This window comes from Ixodes scapularis, unplaced genomic scaffold (genome assembly GCF_016920785.2).
Source record: "Ixodes scapularis isolate PalLabHiFi unplaced genomic scaffold, ASM1692078v2 PGA_scaffold12__126_contigs__length_90152505, whole genome shotgun sequence".
In the NCBI taxonomy this organism is placed as follows: domain Eukaryota; kingdom Metazoa; phylum Arthropoda; class Arachnida; order Ixodida; family Ixodidae; genus Ixodes; species Ixodes scapularis.
Genome location: NW_024609838.1, coordinates 4088618 through 4111769, shown reverse-complemented (window position 1 = coordinate 4111769; position 23152 = coordinate 4088618). Strand labels below are relative to the sequence as shown.

The following is a 23152-nucleotide window of genomic DNA, read 5'->3' as shown; positions in this document are numbered from 1 at the left end:
AAATCGGTGGAGTAGCCCTTTAAAGGGGCCCTGCAATGACTTTTTTACTAATTTTTAATTTCCACCTAACCTGAGCGCACTGAGTGTAGTAACTTGGTGAAACTTTTTTTTTCTCGAAATTCCCTTTATTTTAAAAGTTATAGGCAAATTAAAATGACAAAAACAAGCAAAAAATAACCTCCCTCAGACGTCCTTGGTTGCTTGAGAGTGGCCGTGAACTAGAGGAGAAGTAGTGAGCTCATCGAGCACTCGCATCTGCTGTGCTCTGTGTCGACGGCGCGAGAAAGCGCCATTAAAGCGTGTTCTGGATAGGCTGTATGCAGCGGGTAGCCAGAGTGGCTCTCATTGCATTTGCAGCGCGATTAAATACTAATTCGGCATGACATTTCATTGGCCACAAACGACAGCAAACACTGTGTAAAGACCAGTTCAGAATGGGAGCTACTTTGCGCTGCCATACCGCGAAACGGCCAAACTGCGAGACAAAGCTTCTCGCCGAAGGCCTTCGGAACGCTCGGAGCCAGTCGGATCCTCCTGCCCATACGACCGCAGCGCCGCCGCGTACGTCTGAGACCCTTCCGTGTCGGCCCCTGATCCCACTACCCCTTTCTAGTACGCGCCGCCTTTTCCACCGCTTGGTGGCGGGTATTTCTCCAGGTCATTTCTTGTTTCGGTACTTTATGAACTGCATTTGTTTCTTTTCTTATCTAAAATACCTAACAAAAACTACTTTTATAAATAATGGAAACGGTTCGTGCCACTTATATTTTGTGTCTCAACTGAAAAGAAGCTTTTAGCGGCTCTGACCAGTATTAAGCCCAGGACCAAAAACGTCACATTTTGCGCGCTTTCGGTACTGCGGGTCGCCCTCGTTGGTGGAGGAGGTTTCCGCGTCGTCCGGTTAAAATATGATGCACTGATATTTAGTTACTCTCTCCGTGCTCGCTGGCTTGCCCGAACCCCAAGAGGCGTGGAAACCGCAAAAAAGGTAGACGCTTAAATATTATTGCAGGGTCCCTTTAAAGTACCTTACAAGGCATTGCAATGTCTTGTAATGGAGCGTAAGGTTCTTTACGAGACGTTGGGGGTTCGATCCATTTCGGCCCGCTCTGTAGTTTGGCATAAGTGCAGCACTTCTCAATAAGCGACAGTGCACGAGTTCCGTGTCACCTATCGTGCCGTTTTCTTCTGCGCTTGCTCCGACACGTGCACGAAGACGTCTCTCGACCTCAGGGTGCAGAGCTGCGTGGACGGGCGCAGCCTGGAGGGGGTGCCGAGTGTGCGTCTGCGTTCTCCCACGGACCACTGCGCGAAGGGACTGCTGGTGCGGTGGACGGAGCTCTTCCTTCTCTGCTCGGACAGCCCAAGCTGGGGAGGGTGCGTTACACCCCCTTACACCCCGTTCTTTGTTTCGATTTTGCGCGTATCCAAGTATCGCTCTCTGCTAGCTAGTGCCTAGGGTTCTCAACAAACTAGGTTCCTAGGAACCTAGAGGCTTCCGAGTTTTCTTGTCTGTCTCTGCCCTTAAGTAAAGGACTTTCCTGTAGAAAGGCTATTTTGATAAGATCTGAGGCACCCATTGATGCCTAGCTATGTGCCAAACACTTTGTAGGATGTGCATTATTGTTTACAAGGTTTCTAGGCTTCTGCACTGCTTTATTGCTTCAATGCCAAGACAGAGAAGGGTTCCTTGGCTAGTAATCATACTTTTGGTTTATAGGCTAAATGGCACAAGCTACTGCCCGTTATTAACAGTACAGCCATTGGCATCCATCTATCCATCCAGCCATCTAGAGAGGCAGGCATTCCTCGGGATCGGACGGTTTGAGAACCTCGGGCCTAGGGACATAGCGAGCCAAGAGAACTGCGTTTTCATTGATTGGAGTGGCTGCCATACTGTGGGGTCAAAAGTGAACACTATCTTAACTGATACAATTTCTTTGCTCGTTAGCTCGCTGCACTACGAATCTACAGAGCGTGGGGCGACATCCATGCTAACGAAATGCTGATACTGTGGCTCAGTGTCGTAGGTATGCTTGTAAGATGCAGCAAGATGGGAGAGGTAAGCTATGGTCGGTGAAAGGTTAAAGGGGCACTGACACCCCAAAGGTTGTATTTATTTTTATTGTCTAAAACGATGCAAGTTGCAGTCATAGACACGAAAAAAAAAACGCATCGCGAAAAACAATTTTCTTCCGCGCGCGCGCGCCTTTTTCTTTTTGGCGTTTGATTTTCCCGCGTCTCGCCTCCTCGCTTCTTTTGATCGGTGACGTCAAAAATCAGGAAATTTAGAAGCTTTGTAGGCGACATCTCTATAACATTTAATTATGGCAATCCTAAAACATGTTTTTTAACGCAATTGCGAACGCACTGCGGCCCTTCTTTTTGAAATACCAAAAATCGGGAGTTCGTTGTGGTGCCGTCTCCTGGATTTGTATCCTCCAACGGAAAACAGGCGACACCGCTCAAAACCGGTCCGCCGCAACGCCGGGCGCTCGCTCCTTTCCTCCTCGCTTTGGGTCGCCATGGCAACAGCAGGGAGTGGTGAAAGGAAGTCGACTCTCAGGTCTCCGCGATTTTTGACGTCAAGGCACCGGCGCCGATCACGCGGGAACTTCGAATTCGGCATTTGGAAATTGTTTTTTTACTTCACGAATACTGAATTCCCAAATCTCAAATTTTGAGGGTAATGTCCCGGCATCGTTTTCAGTCGTTTCGGATAATAAAAAAAGAGTTTGGGAGAAGCTTCTCCCGCCTCTTTCCATTTTTGCTGAGTGAATGCTCAAGAGGAGGCAACCTCCATACCAGCATTCACTCTGCTTAAGTGGAAAGAGGGAAGAGCTTCTCCCAAACTCCTAACTTCTCACTGACTATAGTGGATACATTACAATAATTACTGATAGCACAGGGATCAATGACTAGATGGAAGTGCACCGTTCGTCTTGTTTCTAGTTCTTGTTCTTTGGCATAATCGCACTAGTAATTGTTTCCTTTCTTCTTATTGTATAAATTTGAGGAATTATGGAACTGCTCTTGAGACTTCTAAAGCAGCCACCGGACCAGACGTGTCAATCGAGCTCTTATGTCGCCATCTACCGTCAGGTGCGAAGACCCGCAGCATGCAGCCGAAAGCCTGGCCCGCAGTTTCTGCAACGCCCTGCTGCCCCACCTCCCGCTGCTGCAGCCCCTGTCCCCGCTGGGGCTGCGAGCCCAGCTGGGGTCAGACCGGGTGGGCTACGAGGCCGGGGCTCGCGGAAAGCCCCTGCCCGCCGTCTGCCAGGAGCCCCTCGACAGCGCGCTGGTGCCGCTTCTCAGCAACGCTCGAGAGTCCCTCGACCTCGAGATGGTCTTCCACATCCTGTACCAGTGAGAACCCGTTTCCCCACCCAACCTGACAAGTGACTGCTTGTGGGCAGTGTCTGCTACACCATGTAGGTCGTCTGCTGCACTGCGTACGGCACCTGCTCTGCTGCGTACGGCGTTTGCTTTACCGTATATGGCATCTGCTATGCCGTCTGCTACTCAAGTGTGCACCGTCCAACATCCTACAGGGCATGGAGACTGCTCAGCATGATTTGTCCGTTACGACATATAGCATCTGCCGCATGGGAGTGGCGTCCGCTACGCTGGTTTAGTTTTTGGAACACTGTGATGCAAGCATTGCGCACCAGCGTGTATAAAGCGTCCAGTACGTGGTTTGGCGCATCTGGTGCACATGAGTGACATTTTCTAATGTTGTAGCTGCGTCAGCGAGTGTCTGCATGCCGGTCGAACTTGGGTGACATTATGCAGAAATGTGTGCAATCCAGGAAAGTGCAATTGGACAGACAGTTGGAACGGAGTTCATGGTGTCGGCAAGTAGTGCCGTTTTGGTGGCTTTGGTTCCGGAACAATGACTGGTTGGAATGCTTGATGGTATGCTGGCTGACGAAATATATTATTGCAGTGCTCCCGGCACTGTGTTCGAGGTGGGTGATGCGGCGTGTATTTCTGTTGTGGGATGTATAGACATGGTTGCTGGCAACGGATAACTCTTCAAATTGTTCACTGTGCTTGCCCTTTGGTTGTGGGTGAAAGGAGCTGTCTGCGTTCGTACCTTAAAAGGCATCTTTTTTGTATCTTTTGTCTATGTACAGGAAGCTTAGATAGGAAATAATTTTGGCACTAAGGGTAATCCGCTATCGGAAAGAACCAATATTGATGTTGATAACAGATTGAGGGGCTGGTTTCCAGTGCTATGCTGTTGTAGTCTTTTAGGACTGTATTTGCTTTGTTTTTTCAAATGTGCACTTTAGTCTAGAATGCAAGGATTTTCACAGTGCCTTTGTTTCGAACGAACTTAAAAAGAGAGCCCACGTTTCTGAACGCAGCTCGGTTTTCTGAGGCAGTCATTTCCGGCACACCACATGTTGCTTGCCTGAAATAAACGGAAGAACCGCGAGGTTGAATTCTTCGGCCTAACCGACGTAATAATTGTCACTTTTTCACAAAAGCCGTTGACAACCCGGAAAGGGTATCCACAGTGTTTGTACGATTTCCGGTCAGGAAGAACCGAGTTTTGTGTACCTGGACAACTTTCTCTGCGGACAGTCGTGTGACTGACTTTAGTCACGCAATAAACCTGTTGCTTTTACGAATCACCGGCTGTCTACTGTGTGTGCGAGCGCTATTGTGGCTGGTAGGATGAGGACAAACTAAGTGCCTCTTTCGAACGGCCGGCCTAACTGGAAACTGGAAACCCAAAAGATCTCCAGTTTCCTAAAAGAAAGGAACGAAGAAAAAAAGCTTTTATTGCAGAACATTTATTAAACAATTAAATGAACCGAGTTTTGTGTACCTGGACAACTTTCTCTGCGGACAGTCGTGTGACTGACTTTAGTCACGCAATAAACCTGTTGCTTTTACGAATCACCGGCTGTCTACTGTGTGTGCGAGCGCTATTGTGGCTGGTAGGATGAGGACAAACGAAGTGCCTCTTTCGAATGGCCGGCCTAACTGGAAACTGGAAGCCCAAAAGATCTCCAGTTTCCTAGAAGAAGAAAAAAATGCTTTAATTGCAGAACATTTATTAAACAATTAAATGATTAACTGATTTATCTAAATTCATAAAGAAAAGTTACAGTTCTTACTTTAGAATCTGCGTTGTATATTGGTATGAGATGCATGATCGCGATGATCGCAGAAAAAAAAAAACACCGTGAAAACGAAACTCAAAAGGGCGCGCGTGCGCTCGTAGCGCCACAAAACTGAAGTGGATGTTTCCTGCGTTCACACTTTTTCCGCGTTTTCAACGTCGGGTATTCTGTGCTTCTGTCTCCGGCCCGCTGCTTCTTTTTCTAATTTTGCGCAGTGAAGCACAGCTGTACAGCGCTAGAAACTGCACAACCAAACGCTAAAGAGCTGTGCATACTTTTCTATGCTCCCGCATGCAACGAGTGCTGCAGGGCGTACAGGAGGCAGCTAACTGCGTACTACGTCGAGTTTGGCTGTCGTCGATGTCCCTTGAACGCGGGGACATTCCTCGAAAATAAGGGACCCTCCCCGCGCAGCGATGAAGGGAAAAGGCAAAGGATCCGGTTCGGAAGAGTGCCCGCTCCAGTTCCCAGACGTGAGCCCGTTGGATCACTCGCAGGAGTGTCCCCGGTACGCAGCCATAGCGCAGGGCGATTCGGCGATCGTACTGGAAGACCTCGAGCCGCTTCAACTCGAGCTCGAAACCCTCTTGGTGTCGGTGTGTGAGCGGAGGCGTCGACTGACGCACGAAACACAGTTGCTGGTTTCCTGGCAGGAGAAGAAGCTTCCCCTTGGACCCCCGTCCACACCTGGCAAGCGAAGTCGGGCATCGCCGGACGGCAAACCCACCAAGAAGTTCAGAGACGGTGGGAAGGTGCGTTGATGCGTAGTCTGTACTAGTACAACGCGAGGTTCGAGTGAGTGGTGCACTTTAACCGTACCTCGATGTCCTGTAGGTAGTCCATAGTGTAGATATGAGATTTTGCGTGTGTGAACCCGACAAGTAAGAGAAGTGCGCGAATGCAAGTTTAGCATTTGCTCTAGAAGAAGAGGGGGATGTGTGAACAGCGCTTCCTCGCTAGGGAACAGGTGTGCCGAGGGTTCGCTCTTATTTCTGACAAACGCCGTGAGATGGCGCAGCATGACAGGAGCTCGAGGAACCGTCCTTATTCGCGCGCTAGTCGATTTTCGACCCCTTTTCTGGCCTTGTTCTGGCTCCTCCCTGTCGGAACATTCCAGGAACAAACTTCTCTAGAAATTCACGTAACCACAGCCCACATCTCTCTTCGCTTGTACAGTGCCGTGTCAGTTTGTTTCGTGCAAGGCCCAGGCCAGTAATGTGTGCGTGCATGCTGCATAGTAATGCTGGCTCAATATTTACGAGTGCTCCTTGTAAACCTTTTTTACCGGTACAGTGAAGTATTCATATTGAGCTGTCGGTAAAAGTTGCCTGTCGGCAAATCAGGGATCTACTTCATTTTGACTGAAAACGGGGTTAATTTAGACGTGTGCACTTGTCCGGTCAAATCAGAAAAAATACCAAGATGGTGACCAATGAAAAGCTTTGAAGGAAGTGTGAATGGAATTGGAGAAAGCGCATTTATTTTCATACAATATTCCCGTCGTTTCCGCTGTAATGGGCGGAATATTTTCGACTGATGCCGGTGCTTTGGAGGGGGTGGGCACTCCACGCACAGTTTGCAGAATTCCCAAGTTCGGATTAATGGTGACCGCTCGTATGAAGGGCCACCATTAATCGCGGTTTTTTAGGGCAATCTTTTTTCACAAACTAATCTCGCAGCTTCATGTTTTTGCTGGCTAAAATTGTGTTGTGGTCACGAATATATAGCTGTCCCTATCTGGCGTCGTTCTGCATCGGTATGCTGGCATAATAATTGTGTTGTGTGTATGTTTAGTCAGTTGGAAATTAGTCAGCCTCAATGGATGTCTGGTGTCTCAGCTGAAGACGAGAAATTGAGCGAGGCCGGGGTCTTTTACGCGCATCACGCTGTAGTGATACAGCATGATGCGCGTAGCATCATACCGCATGCCGGTATGATGCTCATCCAGATGAAACAGACGGGGGGTGAGAGTTAAACCCAGGATCCCTAGGTTCTGTAGCGCAAGGGGTGGGCACTCCACCCCTTGCGCTGCACATGCTCCGAGCTGCTGTGCGCCAACATGCTCGGCTGCCGATCTCCGAGTATAACAGCACCAGCATTATGAGATTAACTCAATTGCGGAACTGTCTATAGATTCTACTTCCACACACAGCACCCTCCCTCTCACCTAAAGGTTTGCTTCCTGTCGTTAGAAGCGCCACAGTTCTAGAGACAGCGGTTATGGTCACTCTAAAGTGAAGCACGGCGTCTAAATGGCACTTCACCATAGCCGCTCCAAAAAATGGAGTTTTAGAGCGCAGCTCTTAGGCGCCCGTTTCTGGCTTGAGCAGCGTCGCCGTCAACGTAAGTGCGCGTTGCATTATGGGAAGTTTCTCATAATGACGTCACGAGGGTTACCCTCGTGAGGGTTACGAGGGTTATCCTCACGGGGATCACGAGGGTTACCCTCATAACCCTTGTAACTCTCATGAGGGTTAGTTATCCTCAAAAGGGTTACCCTCACGAGGGTTACTCTCACGAGGATTACCGTCACGAGGATTATGAGAGTTACCCTCACGTCACCCCCCCTTAGGTCATGTGAGGCCCCTGTGGTCACGTGACCTCAGGGAGTCACCTATCCCTCAGTACGCTTCCATCCTCCTCCTCAAAAGCTGCACTCTAATCCGGCATTACAGGGAGTTGTAAACGGCTTTCATTTTTTAAGTGCCTCCTTCAGATGGCACATCGATCGACAAGTGGCTAAAGCCCCTCGATAAAATTCGCGCTTCGTGTTTCTTCCAAGTAGGGCAACCATTGTGCGAACGAATGACGTCGAGGGGCTTTATGTGTGGTGGCCTTGGGAGGGAGAAGGGGGGTCTGCTCCACGAGAATTCTGCAATTGAGTTGACCTAGTAACAAAGGACAGCACCAATGGCCAAAGCATGAGGCCGTGAAGGTAGATTACAATAAACATGTTTCTGTAGCTACAAAATAAATGTTGCCAAAATAAAAAAAAAAAAAAAAAAATCTATTTTCAGGTGTTTACAGGAGGGCGTCCTCCCCGAAAGCAAGTAGGCTCTTCTGCTTCTACACTAGCGACCGGTGGTAGCCAGGAAGACGGGCCATCGGCGGCTGCAGCGGCAGCCACACGCAACGACGCGCCCAACCGCTTCTGGGCTTCGTTGGAGCCTTACTGCGCTCAGATCACGAGCGATGATATCAGGGCCTTGGAGGACCTGATCCGCGGGCGCGAAGACGATGCAGAATATCAGCGTGTGCCCATGCTCGGGCGGCACTATGCGCAGCGATGGGCTCAGGAAGATCTTCTCGAGGAGCAAGGTCAAGGAGCCAAGGCTGGTGGAAGGTTAGTGGGGTGACCCTTTGTGGTTCACTAAAAAAAGTACCCAGGTAGAGTTGTTTTGGCACAGTCGAAGACTTTATTGTACAAGGACATGGCAGCAAAGTTGGTCAGGGGCTTTATGGTTCAAGGATGTGGTAAAGTCTTTCAACATAGTCAAGAGCTCTATCGTATAAGGAGACGATAGATCCCTTGGACACAGTAAAGGACTCTACGGTACAAGCATACGGTGGAATCCTACGACATAGTCAAGAGCTCTATAGTACAAGGACACGGTCGGGACCTTTGATACATTTATGAACTCTGCAGTTTAAGGATAGAATAGATTCATTCGAGTAGAAAAAAAGTAAATCCGGACTATGACAGTCAGATAATAATAAAAATGATAACTTTTTGGCTGGTTCCACTGCTCTGCAAAAACAGAATTCAGTGTCTATTGGCATTGGTAGGAAAGGCGCTATGTAAAGGATAGGAAAGAAATTGCTCTGCAGTGCTCTGGTGTTCCACCAAGAAAAGTTTCTTATGCTTGCCTTCAACAGAGAGGTAGAATGTTAGAGAGTATATTCAGCTTGGATCATTCATACCATAAGGGTGGGTTGTGTAAATATTTATAGTTATCCGTCCTATATTGTCCACATTTGGTTGCCATTCTTTTATACCTTTAAAATTGAAGTACCTTCACAGAAAGTGTGGGGGTCAGACCAAGGACACGCCTTACTCATACAAAAGTTAGACCTTCTACAGCCGGCACGAAGAACCGTTTTAAAGCTGCTTTTGCAATTGCACATTTTGGCATTAGCAAGGTAAAATTTAACCGTGTCTCATAAACTTGGGGACGCACAAAACGTCTTGCGAATGAACTGGGCACGTGCTGTGTATGTGTCTGACATGCGATACTGTGATGTCATGACGTCACAGTGTCACATGAAATCACGGTGTCACATGATGTCACCATGTCACATGATGTCATGACATCCTGGTGTCACATAATGTCAGTGTCACATGACGTCACGTCACATAACATTATAAAGTTGCATGACGTTGTGGTGTCACATAATGTCAGTGTCACATGTCATAATGTCAGTATGATGTTACATGACATAACGGTGTCACATAATGTCAGTCAGCGTCACATGACAGTATGTGACGTCATGTCACATGACACATGTCGGTCGATCGTGACATGTCATTTTTCTCGTGAAACCCAGCGTTGAAACACATTCCGCGTTAGTGATTGGACGCACAACGAAAACAGGGAAGTGTGTCTTGTGTGCAGGTCTCCCCACCGTGCAGGCTGCGAGCTGACGGAGAAGGTGGTTCGTGGCGGCGCCGTGGCCAAGGATTCGCTGGAGCCGAGCCCGTTGGGGAGCCTGACGCAGCGTCTGGTGTCGTGCCTGATGGAAGAGAACCTCATGTGCTCGGTGGAAGAGGCGGACGTTGGGGGATCAGCGCCGCTCGTTCCCGCTCCCGGCCTGGCACAGCTAGAGCGGAGGGTGCGCAGAGAGCTGCGCGAGCAGGGCCTGCTCGCTGACACCGATTCCCCAGACGACCAGGTGAGGGTGTCGAATCGTTATAGTCTCGGGTTCCCACACTGGGTTCCAAGGGTGCTCTCACCCTCGTGGACTCCCCTGAAAACGCCCGTTAGTTATTCTCCACGCAAAGGCATTCGCAGAAAAAGATTTGAGAACTGCAAATACTTCTGTCATCGTGTGTGCAGCAAACACCGTGCCTTTTGTAGGATGTTGGGCAGTGTGTATGGGGCTTTATGGTTCCCATTTGTGACTGCATGACTAGGATCATCAAATGTGTATGACAAGCTCAATAGAATGTTATAGTAGTGCCCTTTTGGCCACTTGCCTCAACAAAGCTTTTGTCTCGAAATTCTAGGGTTTCTCCCTTATAGAAAAAAAAACAACAAAAATGCATACCTCCTTCTCTCCTCACCCCTCCCCACCAAATAATAGAGTTTGACCTAGATCTTCCGGTTAGAAGGTGAGTCTTATCTCTTCGTCGTCCCCTTGTCATTTTCGGAGTGTTGCGCAGTCGTGGCGTCGGATGCTCTCGTCGCAGTCACACACTCGTCAGTTCTATTTGTTGCTTCTTTTGATGTAAAGCTCAGATAAACACGCTATGGTTTACCCTCTCATCATGGGGTACATACACTTTATTTTTCGTCTGTCTCCCTAAAACCGTGCGAGCAAACGCGGAAAAAAAACAAAAAAAAACTGGTGATCGGAATGCCAAGTTTAATGCCCGCGTGGCCATAGTCACGATTGGTTTTTATTTTTTTCGCCTGCCTGTTTCAAACGTAAAAAAAAAAAAAAAAGCTTTGTTTCAGAATTGACCTGTTTGGTCACTTGACAGAAATCTGAGGCCACGACGACGGACGATTGGTGAACATTTTCTAAAAAGTATTAAAGCCAACGAAAGCCTCTTCATCTATTCTAACTTTTCTCTTTGCCAACAGATTAGTAAGGATAGTATCAGACTCTGTTCTTCTGCACTGAGTGTGCTGAATTTTTCACTTTAATTTATGCTACAGGTTCTGGCTGAACTGCGTCGCTGCCAGGCCGAACTGCGCAGCGTGAGCGCACGCAACGGGTCCCAGCTGAACACCTTGCTGCGACGAGCCAGGGACAGCCTGGCACAGCAGGAAGTCGCCCGTAAGCTGCGCGCCGCCGACAACGAACTTCTGGATGCGTTCCGGCGTCTGGCAGCCGCACGTCAGCGCAAGAAGAGCCCGTCCAAGAAGGACCGAGAGCTAGCTGCCAAGGCGCTGCGCGATCGGCAGGCTCTGGCACGTCAGGCCGACCGCCTCCTGGCAAACTCGACCGCCCAGCGCTGAAGACGTCTCGACACATTGCGGCGCGAATGAGGACGCCGGTCGTGCTCAAAGCTGGATGGGTTCGGTCTCGGAGACAGATGCTACTGTGGGCAAGTGAGAGACCTTCCATAGCTGTTAGTTTGTGCTCAAGAGTTCTATCTCAGTTCCCACGAAGAAGAACGGCGTCGCAGCATCGTGATGATTCAACGCTACTTGCTCGTGCCTTAAGCCAGTAGACCGATCTTGCTAACTGTCAGGTGCATGCGTGACGCCGCCGTAACCTTAGTTCTCAGGAGCCAGGCGGCAGTGTCCGACACAGCTCGTGCCGTCTCCTGTTCTGCACGTGCAAAGCAGCAACAAGGTACTTTGCATGTGGAGAAAGGCTAAAATGTCCTTGGTGCATTGCAGCAGCGGCAATGTAGCCAAACTGGCTGGTGAGATTGGTCTATTCTCTTGAGGTGTTTAGGGGTAAAGGTATGTGGTGTTGAATACTATGTATAGCATTGGAGGCATCTAGTGCTGCGGGCAGCTCAGAACTAAGATGCATGGAGCTGGATTTGGAGAGTGCTGAATATGTGCGAGTGTATAAAATATGTCTTGCTGAGGTCCAAAAATGACCTACCTTGAAATGCTGGGCAAGTGCCCACTCAAAATTTGGTTATAATCGCAAAACATTGGGGGATGGGCGCTTGTTTGGGCGTCAGTTTTACATATAAATGTACTGTGCATACTTTCTCAGATCTTACAAATTTGGGAATGGGCACTTAGTCTGGAATGGGCAGATGTGCGGTATTCTATGATATGACTGGAGATATCTGGTATCTCGTGTCCAAGCTGTAGTTGGGCGCCAGGTATGTTTTATTCTTTGGCACTGAAGGTTGCTCATAACTAGAGACGCATGATTCTGAATATTTTTAATGTTTTAGACAATGTTCTGAAGACATCCAAAGCAAACGATTTCTCACTCATGGCATTGGATGTGTCTGATGCTGGCACTCTGGAGTTCTAAAAACTGCTGAAGATATCCGACGACTCAAGATATGCGCCATCGGGTGTTTCACTTTTGAAGGTGTACAGTTCAAAGAAAGGCTGAAAATTGAGGACACTATGAAAATTCATTTGCAGTGCCACAACATGAATTAGTAAAACAGTTTCAGAGTGGGGTATTATCAGAGACACAAGAACGTGTCAATCCGTTCGTCTCTCTTGTTGGTACCACCTGGGGGTTTTAAGGAAAACCTTTATACACGACACGTGCCTCTTCAACATGGCGACATTCCACCTGTGAACAACAGAAAACAGTTTTTTTGTGTTTTTTTTTGTCTGTGACTGCACAAACATGTTGCTGGAAGTCTGTGGTAATGAATATGTTTTATGTTGAAATAATTAATGAAGATGTCCATGGCTGATTGTTTGTTTTTTGCAAAAATGTGCAGTGTACACTTTCACATTGTATAGAGTACACCTAACTTGGAGATGTGCAGGGCTGATGTTTGATAGTGAAAGTGGCGAATGATCGGTAGCAGCCTTGTTGATGCATGTGTCCGTGGGCATGTTTTAGCGGAGAGCGTGCTTGGTGCTACCTACTTTCAGTATTGACGGCATTCAATGGTGAACGCACATGGTGCTGGGTCTGTAAAAGATGTGGTCACTGCATTGGCTTTCGGAAAAATCTGTTGTAAGGTCACTGACTCAGGATGAGCCGCTTATTTTTTTTTTTTGTGTGTGTGTGTTTTTTGTGGTTTTGCTGTTCTGTAGCATGGGTGTTTGCACATTATGCTGAAGGTTGAAATTCTTGAAGATTTCATGTGTTCAGTGTCTGAGCACTGTGAAGGCATCTTTTAATTAGAATAGCATGTTTATTTTTACACAATATTTGCTATGTTCTCAGGACTTGGTATAAGCTTCTTAAAAAAAAAAGGAGGGAGGTTTCCTTTTTTTTTTTTTTTAGTCTTGTTTTATTGGTAATTTTATTTCTGCTCACATCCCAATAAATTAAGAACTCTCATTTTCTTTTTATTTTCCTTTTGTTCAAGCACCACCATTTTGTGTAAATATCTCGTACGATCATCTTTTCATTGTGTCCTCTTTGCCGGTTTCAATAAATACGGACAAGAAATCTCCGTTGTGACCTGAATAGTTCACATTTCCTTGCATCTTCAAATACGGTTTGCCTTGGTGCATCAACCGTCCACTTTGTAAAGTACTAGGTCTCCCCCCCCCCCCCCCCCCCCAAAAAAAAAAAAAAAAAGAAAAACAAATTATAGTTTTTTTTTTATCACGAAAATAAACACGTGCATTTCCGTGCTCGCTTTGTGGAACCTCGTGCTTGTGGCAGAGGTGGGCGACCTGGGCGAGCGCCCAGGGCGCCATCAAAAGGGGGGCGCCGCCGCCCTTTTGAATTTTTACCCGGCAGTGTCTTTCGGTTCTGAGTGCTGGGGTGCGTATTTCTGATCGCCTGGTGAAACAAACTACATTAAGATCCACTGGTGTATTCTTAGGGAATACGTTATCATGACCCTTGCGAAACGCCGGAATTGTAGTAGACCGTTTCCGCAGCCCGCTAAGCACCCGGATAGCGTTCCGTAATCCGCCACAAGACCTTGAACTATGCAGACAAGGCTGGCCACTGTGAGGCTTAACGCATTCTTTAAGAGTCCACCAATGGATCTTCCTGTAATTTTAATCCAAGGTCCTCGCGTGGCTTGTGTACTCTGTTCAGTGTTTTCTGCATTCAACGCACGCAATGGTTCGGCGCACCTGGCAGACGCATAACATGATTTTGCGAAGAGCAGACGTAAGTTTTCATGTATAATCATTATATTGCGATCACTTCGAATGCGTACCTTTGCGGGGTTTACATCGCTCGTCGTGGTAAGCTTGAATTGAAGATCAATAGAATCTAGCAGGATGATAATCTAGGACCCATGGTCAGAGGTGAGTGGTATGGTCTATAGCAGGGGTGGCCAGGCTGACCCGGCTTAGGTGCCGCAAACAACAGCACGAAGCTTCCAAGAGCCGCAAGGGGGGGTGCAAGCTTCTGTCCAGAACAATAAACGGAATTCGAACTACTTTCAATCTATCTGAGACAAAAGCAGTCGAAGTGTACGTAAGGTAGCGGTAGCACAAGACTACCAAACCGCAACCTGTCTTTCAATTTAAAACCCGTTCCATCTCTTTTTTTGGGGAAGTGTTCGTGGTGACCGGAAGGGAGGCGGGGGAGGGGGGGCAGGGGAGTAAGCCAAGTAAGCCGCGAGCCGCACTTTAACACGCGAAGAGCCGCATGCGGTTCGCGAGCCGCAGCTTGGCCGCCCCTGGTCTATAGTGTAGAATATTGCCTGATTCCACGAGTGTTCATAGGACGGTCAGCAAATTCGCTCACACAGAAGGACCTGTAGATGCCTTTCATCGCGCCTAAGCAAGTACGGTGACCACCGGCATCGGAACGACGCGGACCTTGCCCCCAATGTAAACAATGCAAAATTATCCCTATGGTTCAGCGGCTGAATTACAGTAGCGTTAAAGTAATCATATTACCACTCTGATTCAGCATTATATAAAAAAAGCAAATTGTTGTGTGTATGTTTATACAGCCGGAAGTGAGTCTGCCTCAGTGGTCGTCTGGTGTCCCAGCTGTAGATGAGCAATTTAGCCACTGCGGTACAACCACTAGCCTGGGGTCTTCAACGTGCACCACGCAGTAGTCATGCACGACCGCACGCCGGTTTACGACGCACTCTGAGATCGTTGGAGCGGGAACTCCGCGCTTTCTCGCCAAGCCGATAGAGCGGGAGGCCTAAGCAAACCATATCCCGTACAGCACCTGGCCACGCCCCCTTGTCACGTGACATGACGTCACTTCCGGTAATAAATTCCGTTATGTCGCGTGACATTGCGTCACTTCCGCTTCAAATCGAAACCAGCCATTTCATTGCTTTGCAAAATGTCATGTGACGTGACCTCACTTCCGGTTAAATTAAAACTAGTTGTTTTATTGGTTTGTGAAATGTCACGTGACATGACGTCACTCGCGCTGCTTTGGCAAGGCGAACATGGGGACGGCGTGCGTATAAGCATCCCGGTCCTCTCAGGCGAGTCGTTTTGTAGGCACGGAGGCTTTTTTTTTCTTTTTTTTAGTAAAGCGTTGTCAAAAGTGAGTACAGTCTGCGCACAGGGTGTTGGCAGCTTTTAGGTGGATGCGAATCCCTCGGGTGGATCATAGGCTTAGCTTGCGCGCGCGCTTTCGGTTCGGGTTTCGAGAGGTTCGCGTCCGTGACGAAATCGGAATGAGCTCGATGATTTTTTTTTTTTTTTCGGCGCGGCCAACACGTCTCAGTCTCTAAATGTCAGAATTTTAAATGTTGGAGACTGCGGAGTAGTCGATTTTAGGGGATACGATCCTTAGCTGAAGAGGATTTCGCGCTGCGGGGGATCGTCGGCTAGGTAGTACGCAAACACTCACTAGCTTACACGTTGTGCAGGATACAGACTTCGTTTCTCTTTCAGCACGTTAGTCTAAACGTAGACGTCCACTTCTTTCAATTTTAGGATTTCTAATAACTATGCATTTGAGGTTTTTAATGACTTTCAATTGAAGATTTTTTTAATCACTGTTATTCCAGGATCATACCAGTTTATTTCGGCTGATATAATCACTTTCTATTACAGGTGGTTTAATACATTTTTTTTTTATTTCCGGTGATCTAATCATTTTCCTGTTTTCAGTCGGTCTAGTCATTTCCTATTTCAGGGGATCTAATTATTGTTTATTTCGGGCGATCTAATCACCTTAATTTTCAGGACCTTGATATTTCGTTCCTTGGTACGAAAACACTCACTACTTTACACGTTAGGCAGGACGCACACCTTGTTCTTTCAGTATTTTGGCTTTGTGCTTGATATGATTTTTTTTTTCCTCCGGGGTCTACTTAAAAAAGTAATCAGTGTAGTTTTTTTTTTTTTTTTTTTTTTTCACCTTGCCAATAAAGAATTGTTCCTGGTACCGTTTGTCATGCCAGACTTTTTTTTTTCATCAAGGAGTCATGAAAGAATTTTTCTACTTTCGCTTAGAATCACTCCCTAACATTGATAACCGAATAAACTTCCCTTAGTTTTTCTTTCGAGGCAGTGGCAGTCGCCGAAAAAATTCGAGAAATATGAGCTGCATCGTTCACCCTCTCAACTCGGAGCCAGAACAAGCGGCCACTATGGCCTGATGCCTATCCTATGCCGCCAACTAGTGCCACTAAATAAGCTAGGCTTTAGAGCACCGGCGTAGAGTTTCCATTTTCCCGGGGGGGGGGGGTGCCTTTCCGCGGAATTTTGTTTACACCGGCAATTATTAGTAGTTTATTTTAGGGGGTACATTTTACAGCGTATGTATATAACGCCATGTGTCCGTCGCTGTGTGCGTTATTTTGTTTACATGCCACAACTAGAAGCTCGTTACATGGCACGTAAACAGCGTCTCGGTAAGAATCATGGCACGGGGGGGGGGGGGGGGGGGGGGCACGAGCCCCGATGCCCCTTCCCCCCCCGTAGTCTACGCCTCTGCTTTAGAGTAACGACTTTTGGCCTTTTTGCGTCTTGAAATCATGGTTGCCAGTTATCTGAAGCATTATGTGAAATCACAGGAAACGCTTTTCGACCATCCAAAAGTGTTTAAACATTTCGCGACGGAGCAAAGCGATTACACGAGCTTCCCAACACCGAATCTAGTGCTGAGGAAGTTGCACTTTTGAATTATGACACTCTGCAGTTGCGTCTGCTCTGCACAAGCTCCAAAATGGCGGCGCCCGCAAAAATGTCGGGGAACGGAGTGCCAATGGACCTTTTCCACATACCGACGGCACCAGGCGGTGGCTGCACGAACTAAAAATGGAGGAAGTGACCTACCTGCGCTACCAATCGATAATGGGAGTTACGCTACCAGTTTCTTCGCTCTCTGAGCAGCGGCGCCTGCCCAACGCGACTTGAAAGAGGGGCATCCGTGGCGTTCACCTAAACGTCGTGTTTTCCTTTCCGTCGACGTTCTTTTTTTTGTGTAACACAATTATATACATGCTGCAGTTACGTGTTCTACTCGCTGATATACAGCCCCCTTCCGAATTTCCTCGATTTTTCGTTCCGACTTCCTCCGCCTGGCATCGGGCGCTCGCGCGTGCGCAGAACGCTTCTCGGAAAAGGTCCATTCTCTAAACGCGGCTCATTTAGTGGCTGTATACCGCCAGGCGCTGGGCTTGGCAAAGTAAAAAACGCGTGCTGAGCTCCAGGCATTGTTAGACTTCGGCTCTTCTCATCACCGCAGTGGCTGGACCCGAGCCACTACCCGAGTGTCCGCCGAGGCATTGATTGTTACGAGCCGAAGTCGAGTGCTCACGAGGTTCTCACGTCCAATCCATGAGCCGGCCTCGGCTGTCGTCAGGTGGGTGGTTTCGATCCCACACTTACGTCATCAAGCTTTACGAAGGCAAGACTTAGAAATACCTAGTTCCCTTTTATCCTCCCCATTTTACAGCGACAAAGAAACTTCTGAATCAGTGGCGGTCTGTGCGAGCATACTTGAGCAAGACAAGGACCAGTACGCCTCTGCAAAGTCATAAACATTTCAACCCGATATCCTTTCAAGACCCCTTTAATAGGCAAAGTTTTCGGAAATTGGTTTGCGAAGAAGTTGCCGACACCTCACAACACCGCAGCACCACTCTGCAAATTACTCGCTCTCGTTTCATGCCAACGTTTGTAAAAAACAAACAAAAAAACTTGCCGTCTTCTTTTTTTATTTTTTATTTTATTTGCAGCACGGTTGGATTTTCTGGTGAGCTTTCTTTCAAGCTTCGTGATGTGTACCCTTTTCGGTGTGTTCCTCACGTCACAGGAAATACATTTTGAGTCAGCTTCGACTAAGTTCGTGTCACGTGATTCAACTGATTTAGCGCCAACTCTGTGTTTGTGGCGCTGTCTTGTTCTTCCTTTCTTTTGCGGGCTCCATGTTCGAGTGGTCCGGTGCTCACGGCCTCTCAAACCTTACGACTACCTTCGGTAAACTGCCGTAGAACGTAGTCTTATTTTTTTTTATTTGACCTCTATAAATGTTACACAACTGCAAACGTTGGTTTCTCTCTCATTGTACAAGGGTTAAATCATTGTCATAGGACAGCTCATTTTAACAATGAGCCCAAACTGCAGTACAGAAAAATTGAATGTTCAAAATATGTAGCGTCTTTTAGGCATGTATCTCCGCTGGTAATGTTGCAGGAGATGAGTATATCGATATGTAGTAATATAATATTAATAAAATACTTTATTTTCTGGTAGTGTACAAAAACAGTCATAAAAGCCTTCTTATTGGTACACTATGAACAAAAATGAGCTTCACAATAACACAGCCAACTGAGCCAACAAAATACAGGAACATCAGAGGTCTCTACAACGAGTATATGGCATGATAAACGGGAAATAAAACCCTACACTAAAAACGAACAAAATATATATAAGAAACTACAATCTTTTCAGCACTTATAAAAAAACATTGTGTGGATATATGTCCAAATCGGAATCATAAAGTTCATTACACAAGTGCGTGATTCTAGACATGGGTGGGGCATGATATGGGGTATTCGGATAAAATGGTAAGATCACTCTACTACTTCTCATCGGTATGTGAAAGTTCACAGATGACAAAAGCGATCTGCTATCGATTTGACCAGAAATTACATTATGTAAACAGATCACATCATAAATGGTACGTCGTTTAGAGAGCTCTTCTAAGCCCAAGTGGTTCACAAGCGATTCGTAATTATACTAACAACGACGATGAAAGTGTCTATTATAAATTGTTCGCACCAGGCGCTTCTAATTTCGTACAATTTCGTTGCTTTGATTAGAAGACAAAGAGTTCTACGCTACGGAGCTGAGTTTAAGTGTTGAGCGAACCAAGGAACAAAATAAACGGATCTACCATCATCGATACCTCGTGTTTCAGGACCCCGGTTCCCTGCGCCTGAGTTTCGTCAGTGGGCAGGGCAGCGCAGCTATGGTGCGGACGCCCATCAAACCCGCTTCTGTTCTTGGTACAGGTCGGTAGGCCTTGCTGTGTTTCAACACTCAAGAGCAATTATTCGTGTATTGTTGTGCTGCCCTTACCAGGAACGCCGTGTGGCAATGTTACGGGTTGCTTTGATTCCCTTTGTTCGTTGATGGTGGTTCTAATCGGAGGCGTGGAACTCGACTCAGGAGAGCTGGGGTGGAGGGAAAAAAACTTGCCGCAATCTTAGCTAACCAGAAATCTCTCCCTGCCGACATAAAGTCCATGCAGATGAAACTCGACATGCGCATGAAAGGCAGTAACGAACGCTTAGCGGCAATTGAGACAATGGTGAAAGAATGATCAGAGTGCTCCCAGAGGGTGGACCGATGCGAGCAGAATTTGAAACTACTTTCTGACAAAGTAACGTACTTAACCGAGAAAAGGTTGATGACCTTGAAAACTAACGAAGAGAAAAAACATAATTGTACATGGCATAAATGAGATTAATTACGATACTACGGCTTCGCTCAAAGAATTGGTGCTTAAAAATGTATTTGAAGAAAAGTTAGGTGTCACAGTCACTGGGAATGTCCTAAACGCATTCACAGACTTGGGAGCGGAACGGGTAGCAGACCTCGACACGTTATTCTGCGTTTATTCGACGTTAGTAAAAAACTTGATATCCTCAGACACGACCGCAAGCTATGGGGGGGGGGGGGGGGGGGGGGGGGGGGGGACAAAAAAACAAGCAACCTCTGAATAGCGTAAAATGCTCTCGTAAGCGCGATCACAAGGTATCTCTGCGGTACGATAAGTGAAGGATCAGTGGTGATGTGTACACCCGGAATGAGTCGACAAAAGTAACATACAAAATTACCAAGCCGGTGCTGGAACTAGAAATATTGTTAATAAACTGTCAAAGCATAAAAAAAAAAAAAAAGTTGATGAGTTTGCGGAACTTGTTGCTATGACTGAACCTAGTTATTGCGATGGGCACTGAATTCTGGATATCCGACTCTGTAACTGATGCCCAAGTCTTTCCTTTCAACTACGTTGCGCATAGAAAAGAGAGGAGAACGCACGGCGTCGGGAGTATTTGTCTTTTCTACGAATGTCCTTCAGAGTTCGGAAATGACTTACAGGTTCAACATGGGGAAACTGTCTTATGCAACATATTTCTATGTTCTGGAGAAACACTATAGCTGTATGATAATGTCATCGTTCTCCTGGGTCAAGCTACGAGCCTTTGGTGTCTTTATCGGATACAATTTCGTCTCTTTCTAGAGAGTATTATTTTTTTTACTCGGTGGAGACTTTATAATTTGCCCCATATTTCTTGGCGTGACGGTTAACTGTTATGTAGTAATCCTTCCACATTGTGCTCGACATTTTCGAATTTGGTCTCAAGTTTTGAATTGTCCCATGCAGAACGCTACTCGGCAAACTCGAACAGATCGAAAACGGACGAATGCACTCTCGACCTTCTTTTCTCTGACTCTCGGACAGTTGTCTTCGTCGCCTTTGTGCGTTTGATGTGACCAAGTAAATCAAACCCGCACAATGAACGCACCGATATCCTGCGTTTTTATTCGTGTAAATTTTATGTTTGCCGGTGTGTATTTTTCTATAGAAACATACGTCCGTTACGCGGCTGCGGTGGCACTGATCATGCGTAGACGTACCACTTGGCGCTGATCTTGTTCCTCGGCACTTTACCGCGTAAATCTCAAGCACGCGGCACGCTTATTACACTCAATGTATAGATATGGTATGACCGAGGGTTCTTCTGTCTTTGGATCCCGTCGTAATCTTGGACGATTTATGGCAGCGCCTCATTTTGTTCAAAACCGCTACGGTACTAGCGGAAGGACGGAAGTTAACCGGAGACGTCAGACACTAATTGATGTGGGCTGCGAAAACAGTCGCCACGGAATGCACCGTCCTCAGCCAGCGTTACTGTATAATCACTCGCAGAATGAGACCGGCAGGGGAGTCTTTGTCGGATACACGTCATTCCATCGTGCCCTCGTTGACTTCCACCGTGTTTTGGATGCGCGTTTTACGCTCAGCAGCACACAATATGGCAAAGTGTTATCGAAGGTAAGAAAAGCTCGCAATAATACTAATACTAATAATAAACTTCCCATGGCGGTTTTATTTTGTCAGTAGGGCGATTTTGTAGATAGATTTTGCCGTTCCGCAACACTCCGCAACCCGCTATACGATACACGGAACTCTACAGTGAAGTCCATTGGCGCGCAGGCGCAGTAGCGGCTTGCTCGTTGCGGAGGGCTTAGCAAAGGGGGAAGCGTGGTCTACGAAAACTCCCTGTAGGGACTAGAACTACGGTCCCTGGAATGTGTCTGCGACTGCTGTGTTTAGCGCTCTATTCCGCCCAAGCATCAAAAGTGGCCCAACTGGCAACACATGACGTCACGAAGCCGGAGTTTAATGCTGTCGGGAACCTGGCGGTCGGTCGTAGAATCGCTCGTGAAAAGCACGCGCCAATGTGAGTGTCGCGGACATCGCGATACTCACACAACTCCTGACTGTCGAACTTTCCGTGGAGTGCCGAGCCACATGCATCAGAACAGGCGTCTGCCACATTTACCACAGCTGTTGGGACGCCGCTAGGATCGCGGCCGGCGACAGCATGACAATTTTATGACGTCATCACGCGAAATCGGGGGACCACTTTTTTGGGCGCGGTAAACACGCGTTTCAGGCACCATACTATAACAAAAGTGGTTTCGTGTCACGGATGTAAATAATACCTAAAACACTCAAAATTAAAAATACAAGTTCTAAAAATGTCCAAGGAATACATAAACGATGGTATCACTGACCGATGTCGTTCAGCGCCTCCTGAGATAAAAAGAAAGGCCAGAAAATCATTCTTTAAAATTGTTAAGTTTCGGAGGTTCTTAGGAACATAAAACCAACGATGGATCTACCACACCACTCAGTCAGTCATCTTCATTCGAAGAAGTGTCCGATGCCAGGTTAATCACTGAAATGTTCCGATTTCGGTCGACGTCGGGCGGTTTCACGGGGCTATCGTCGATCAGGATGACGTCGATAGGTTTCACAACAGGTGTCCACCTGCCATCCGGGAATATTTCTACGGCGCCACAGAAAGAGCCAAGGCGACCCAGAATCTCGAGTACAAGCAGGTCGATCCTCAGCTCTTCTACCTTGATGCTTCGATTGCACACTGGACAGCGCCACAACGGCCGGAGGGTGCTTTCGTTTAACTCGAGGTAGGCCATCGCGTCAAAGGTCTGGGCGTGGGAACATCTGGCACCGCGGCACGGCACCTTAAGCCTAGTCTTCGACAAAGGACAGGTAAGGGACAGCGTAATGAAGTCAACGACAGTGTTTTCATCCCCAACCGCCTCCGTCACCCACTCCTGTGCAGCGGCCACGTTGTCCATTCCCTTCAGACGAACGTCCTCACCCCACCGAACCAATTCGTGCTCTGGTGTCTTGTCGACGACGTGAACCGTGATGTATAACCCGTCGGGTACGCTGAAGTCCTCGATGCGGATGTTGTTCACTGCGGCAGAGACGTGCCCCGTGATGTCGAGCATCTTCAGAGGCACGCCGAAGAACTTGGCGTCGTTGATCTTGAGGGTTACCGTCATTTCGTCGTGCTTGCACTCGGGCTCCGGGAAATTGTTGAAGACAAGGAGGACTCGTCTTCTTTCGCGGTCAGCGTCAAGATGCTTCGGCAGGAGTCGGCACCTGTAATTCCTGCCGCCGTAACCAACTTGCAAGCAACGAACGTCGGTGTAGACTGGCGCGTAGAAGGGCTGTAGAGGAAGCAT

General features: G+C 47.5%; 3 protein-coding genes across 4 annotated transcripts in view; 2 read left to right on the top strand and 1 right to left on the bottom strand.

Moving 5' to 3' along the window:
• The window catches only part of LOC8024473 (zinc finger FYVE domain-containing protein 16), a 29092-nt gene extending 24452 nt beyond the window's left edge, over window positions 1-4640 (top strand). For both annotated transcript variants that reach the window (XM_042289378.1, XM_042289377.1), the window contains exons 14-15: window positions 1234-1377; window positions 3103-4640. In XM_042289378.1, coding sequence (XP_042145312.1) covers window positions 1234-1377; window positions 3103-3370 — 412 coding nt within the window. In that variant the 3' untranslated portion in view covers window positions 3371-4640. The remainder of the gene's footprint in view (window positions 1-1233; window positions 1378-3102) is intronic.
• Window positions 4641-5248: 608 nt separating this feature from the next.
• Window positions 5249-13551, top strand: LOC8024508 (transcriptional adapter 3-A). Its single transcript, XM_029991287.3, has 4 exons — window positions 5249-5887; window positions 8153-8478; window positions 9749-10025; window positions 11015-13551. The coding sequence occupies exons 1-4, from the start codon at window positions 5552-5554 to the stop codon at window positions 11315-11317; spliced, it is 1242 nt and encodes a 413-aa protein (XP_029847147.2). The 5' UTR covers window positions 5249-5551; the 3' UTR covers window positions 11318-13551.
• An 8740-nt stretch (window positions 13552-22291) lies between these two features.
• LOC8024510 (E3 SUMO-protein ligase PIAS3-like) lies at window positions 22292-23152 on the bottom strand. Its single transcript, XM_029991311.2, has one exon. It carries the CDS (start codon window positions 23150-23152, stop codon window positions 22292-22294), a length of 861 nt encoding a protein of 286 aa, XP_029847171.2.

Excerpts from the sequence above, each read along its gene's own strand:
- LOC8024510 (XM_029991311.2), bottom strand. The coding sequence starts at position 23,152 with ATGCTTCCTCTACAGCCCTTCTACGCGCCAGTCTACACCGACGTTCGT.
- LOC8024508 (XM_029991287.3), top strand. The coding sequence starts at position 5,552 with ATGAAGGGAAAAGGCAAAGGATCCGGTTCGGAAGAGTGCCCGCTCCAG. Across the intron at positions 5,888-8,152 it reads AGTTCAGAGACGGTGGGAAG|GTGTTTACAGGAGGGCGTCC; the intron begins GTGCGTTGATGC and ends ATCTATTTTCAG. Across the intron at positions 10,026-11,014 it reads CCGATTCCCCAGACGACCAG|GTTCTGGCTGAACTGCGTCG; the intron begins GTGAGGGTGTCG and ends TTTATGCTACAG.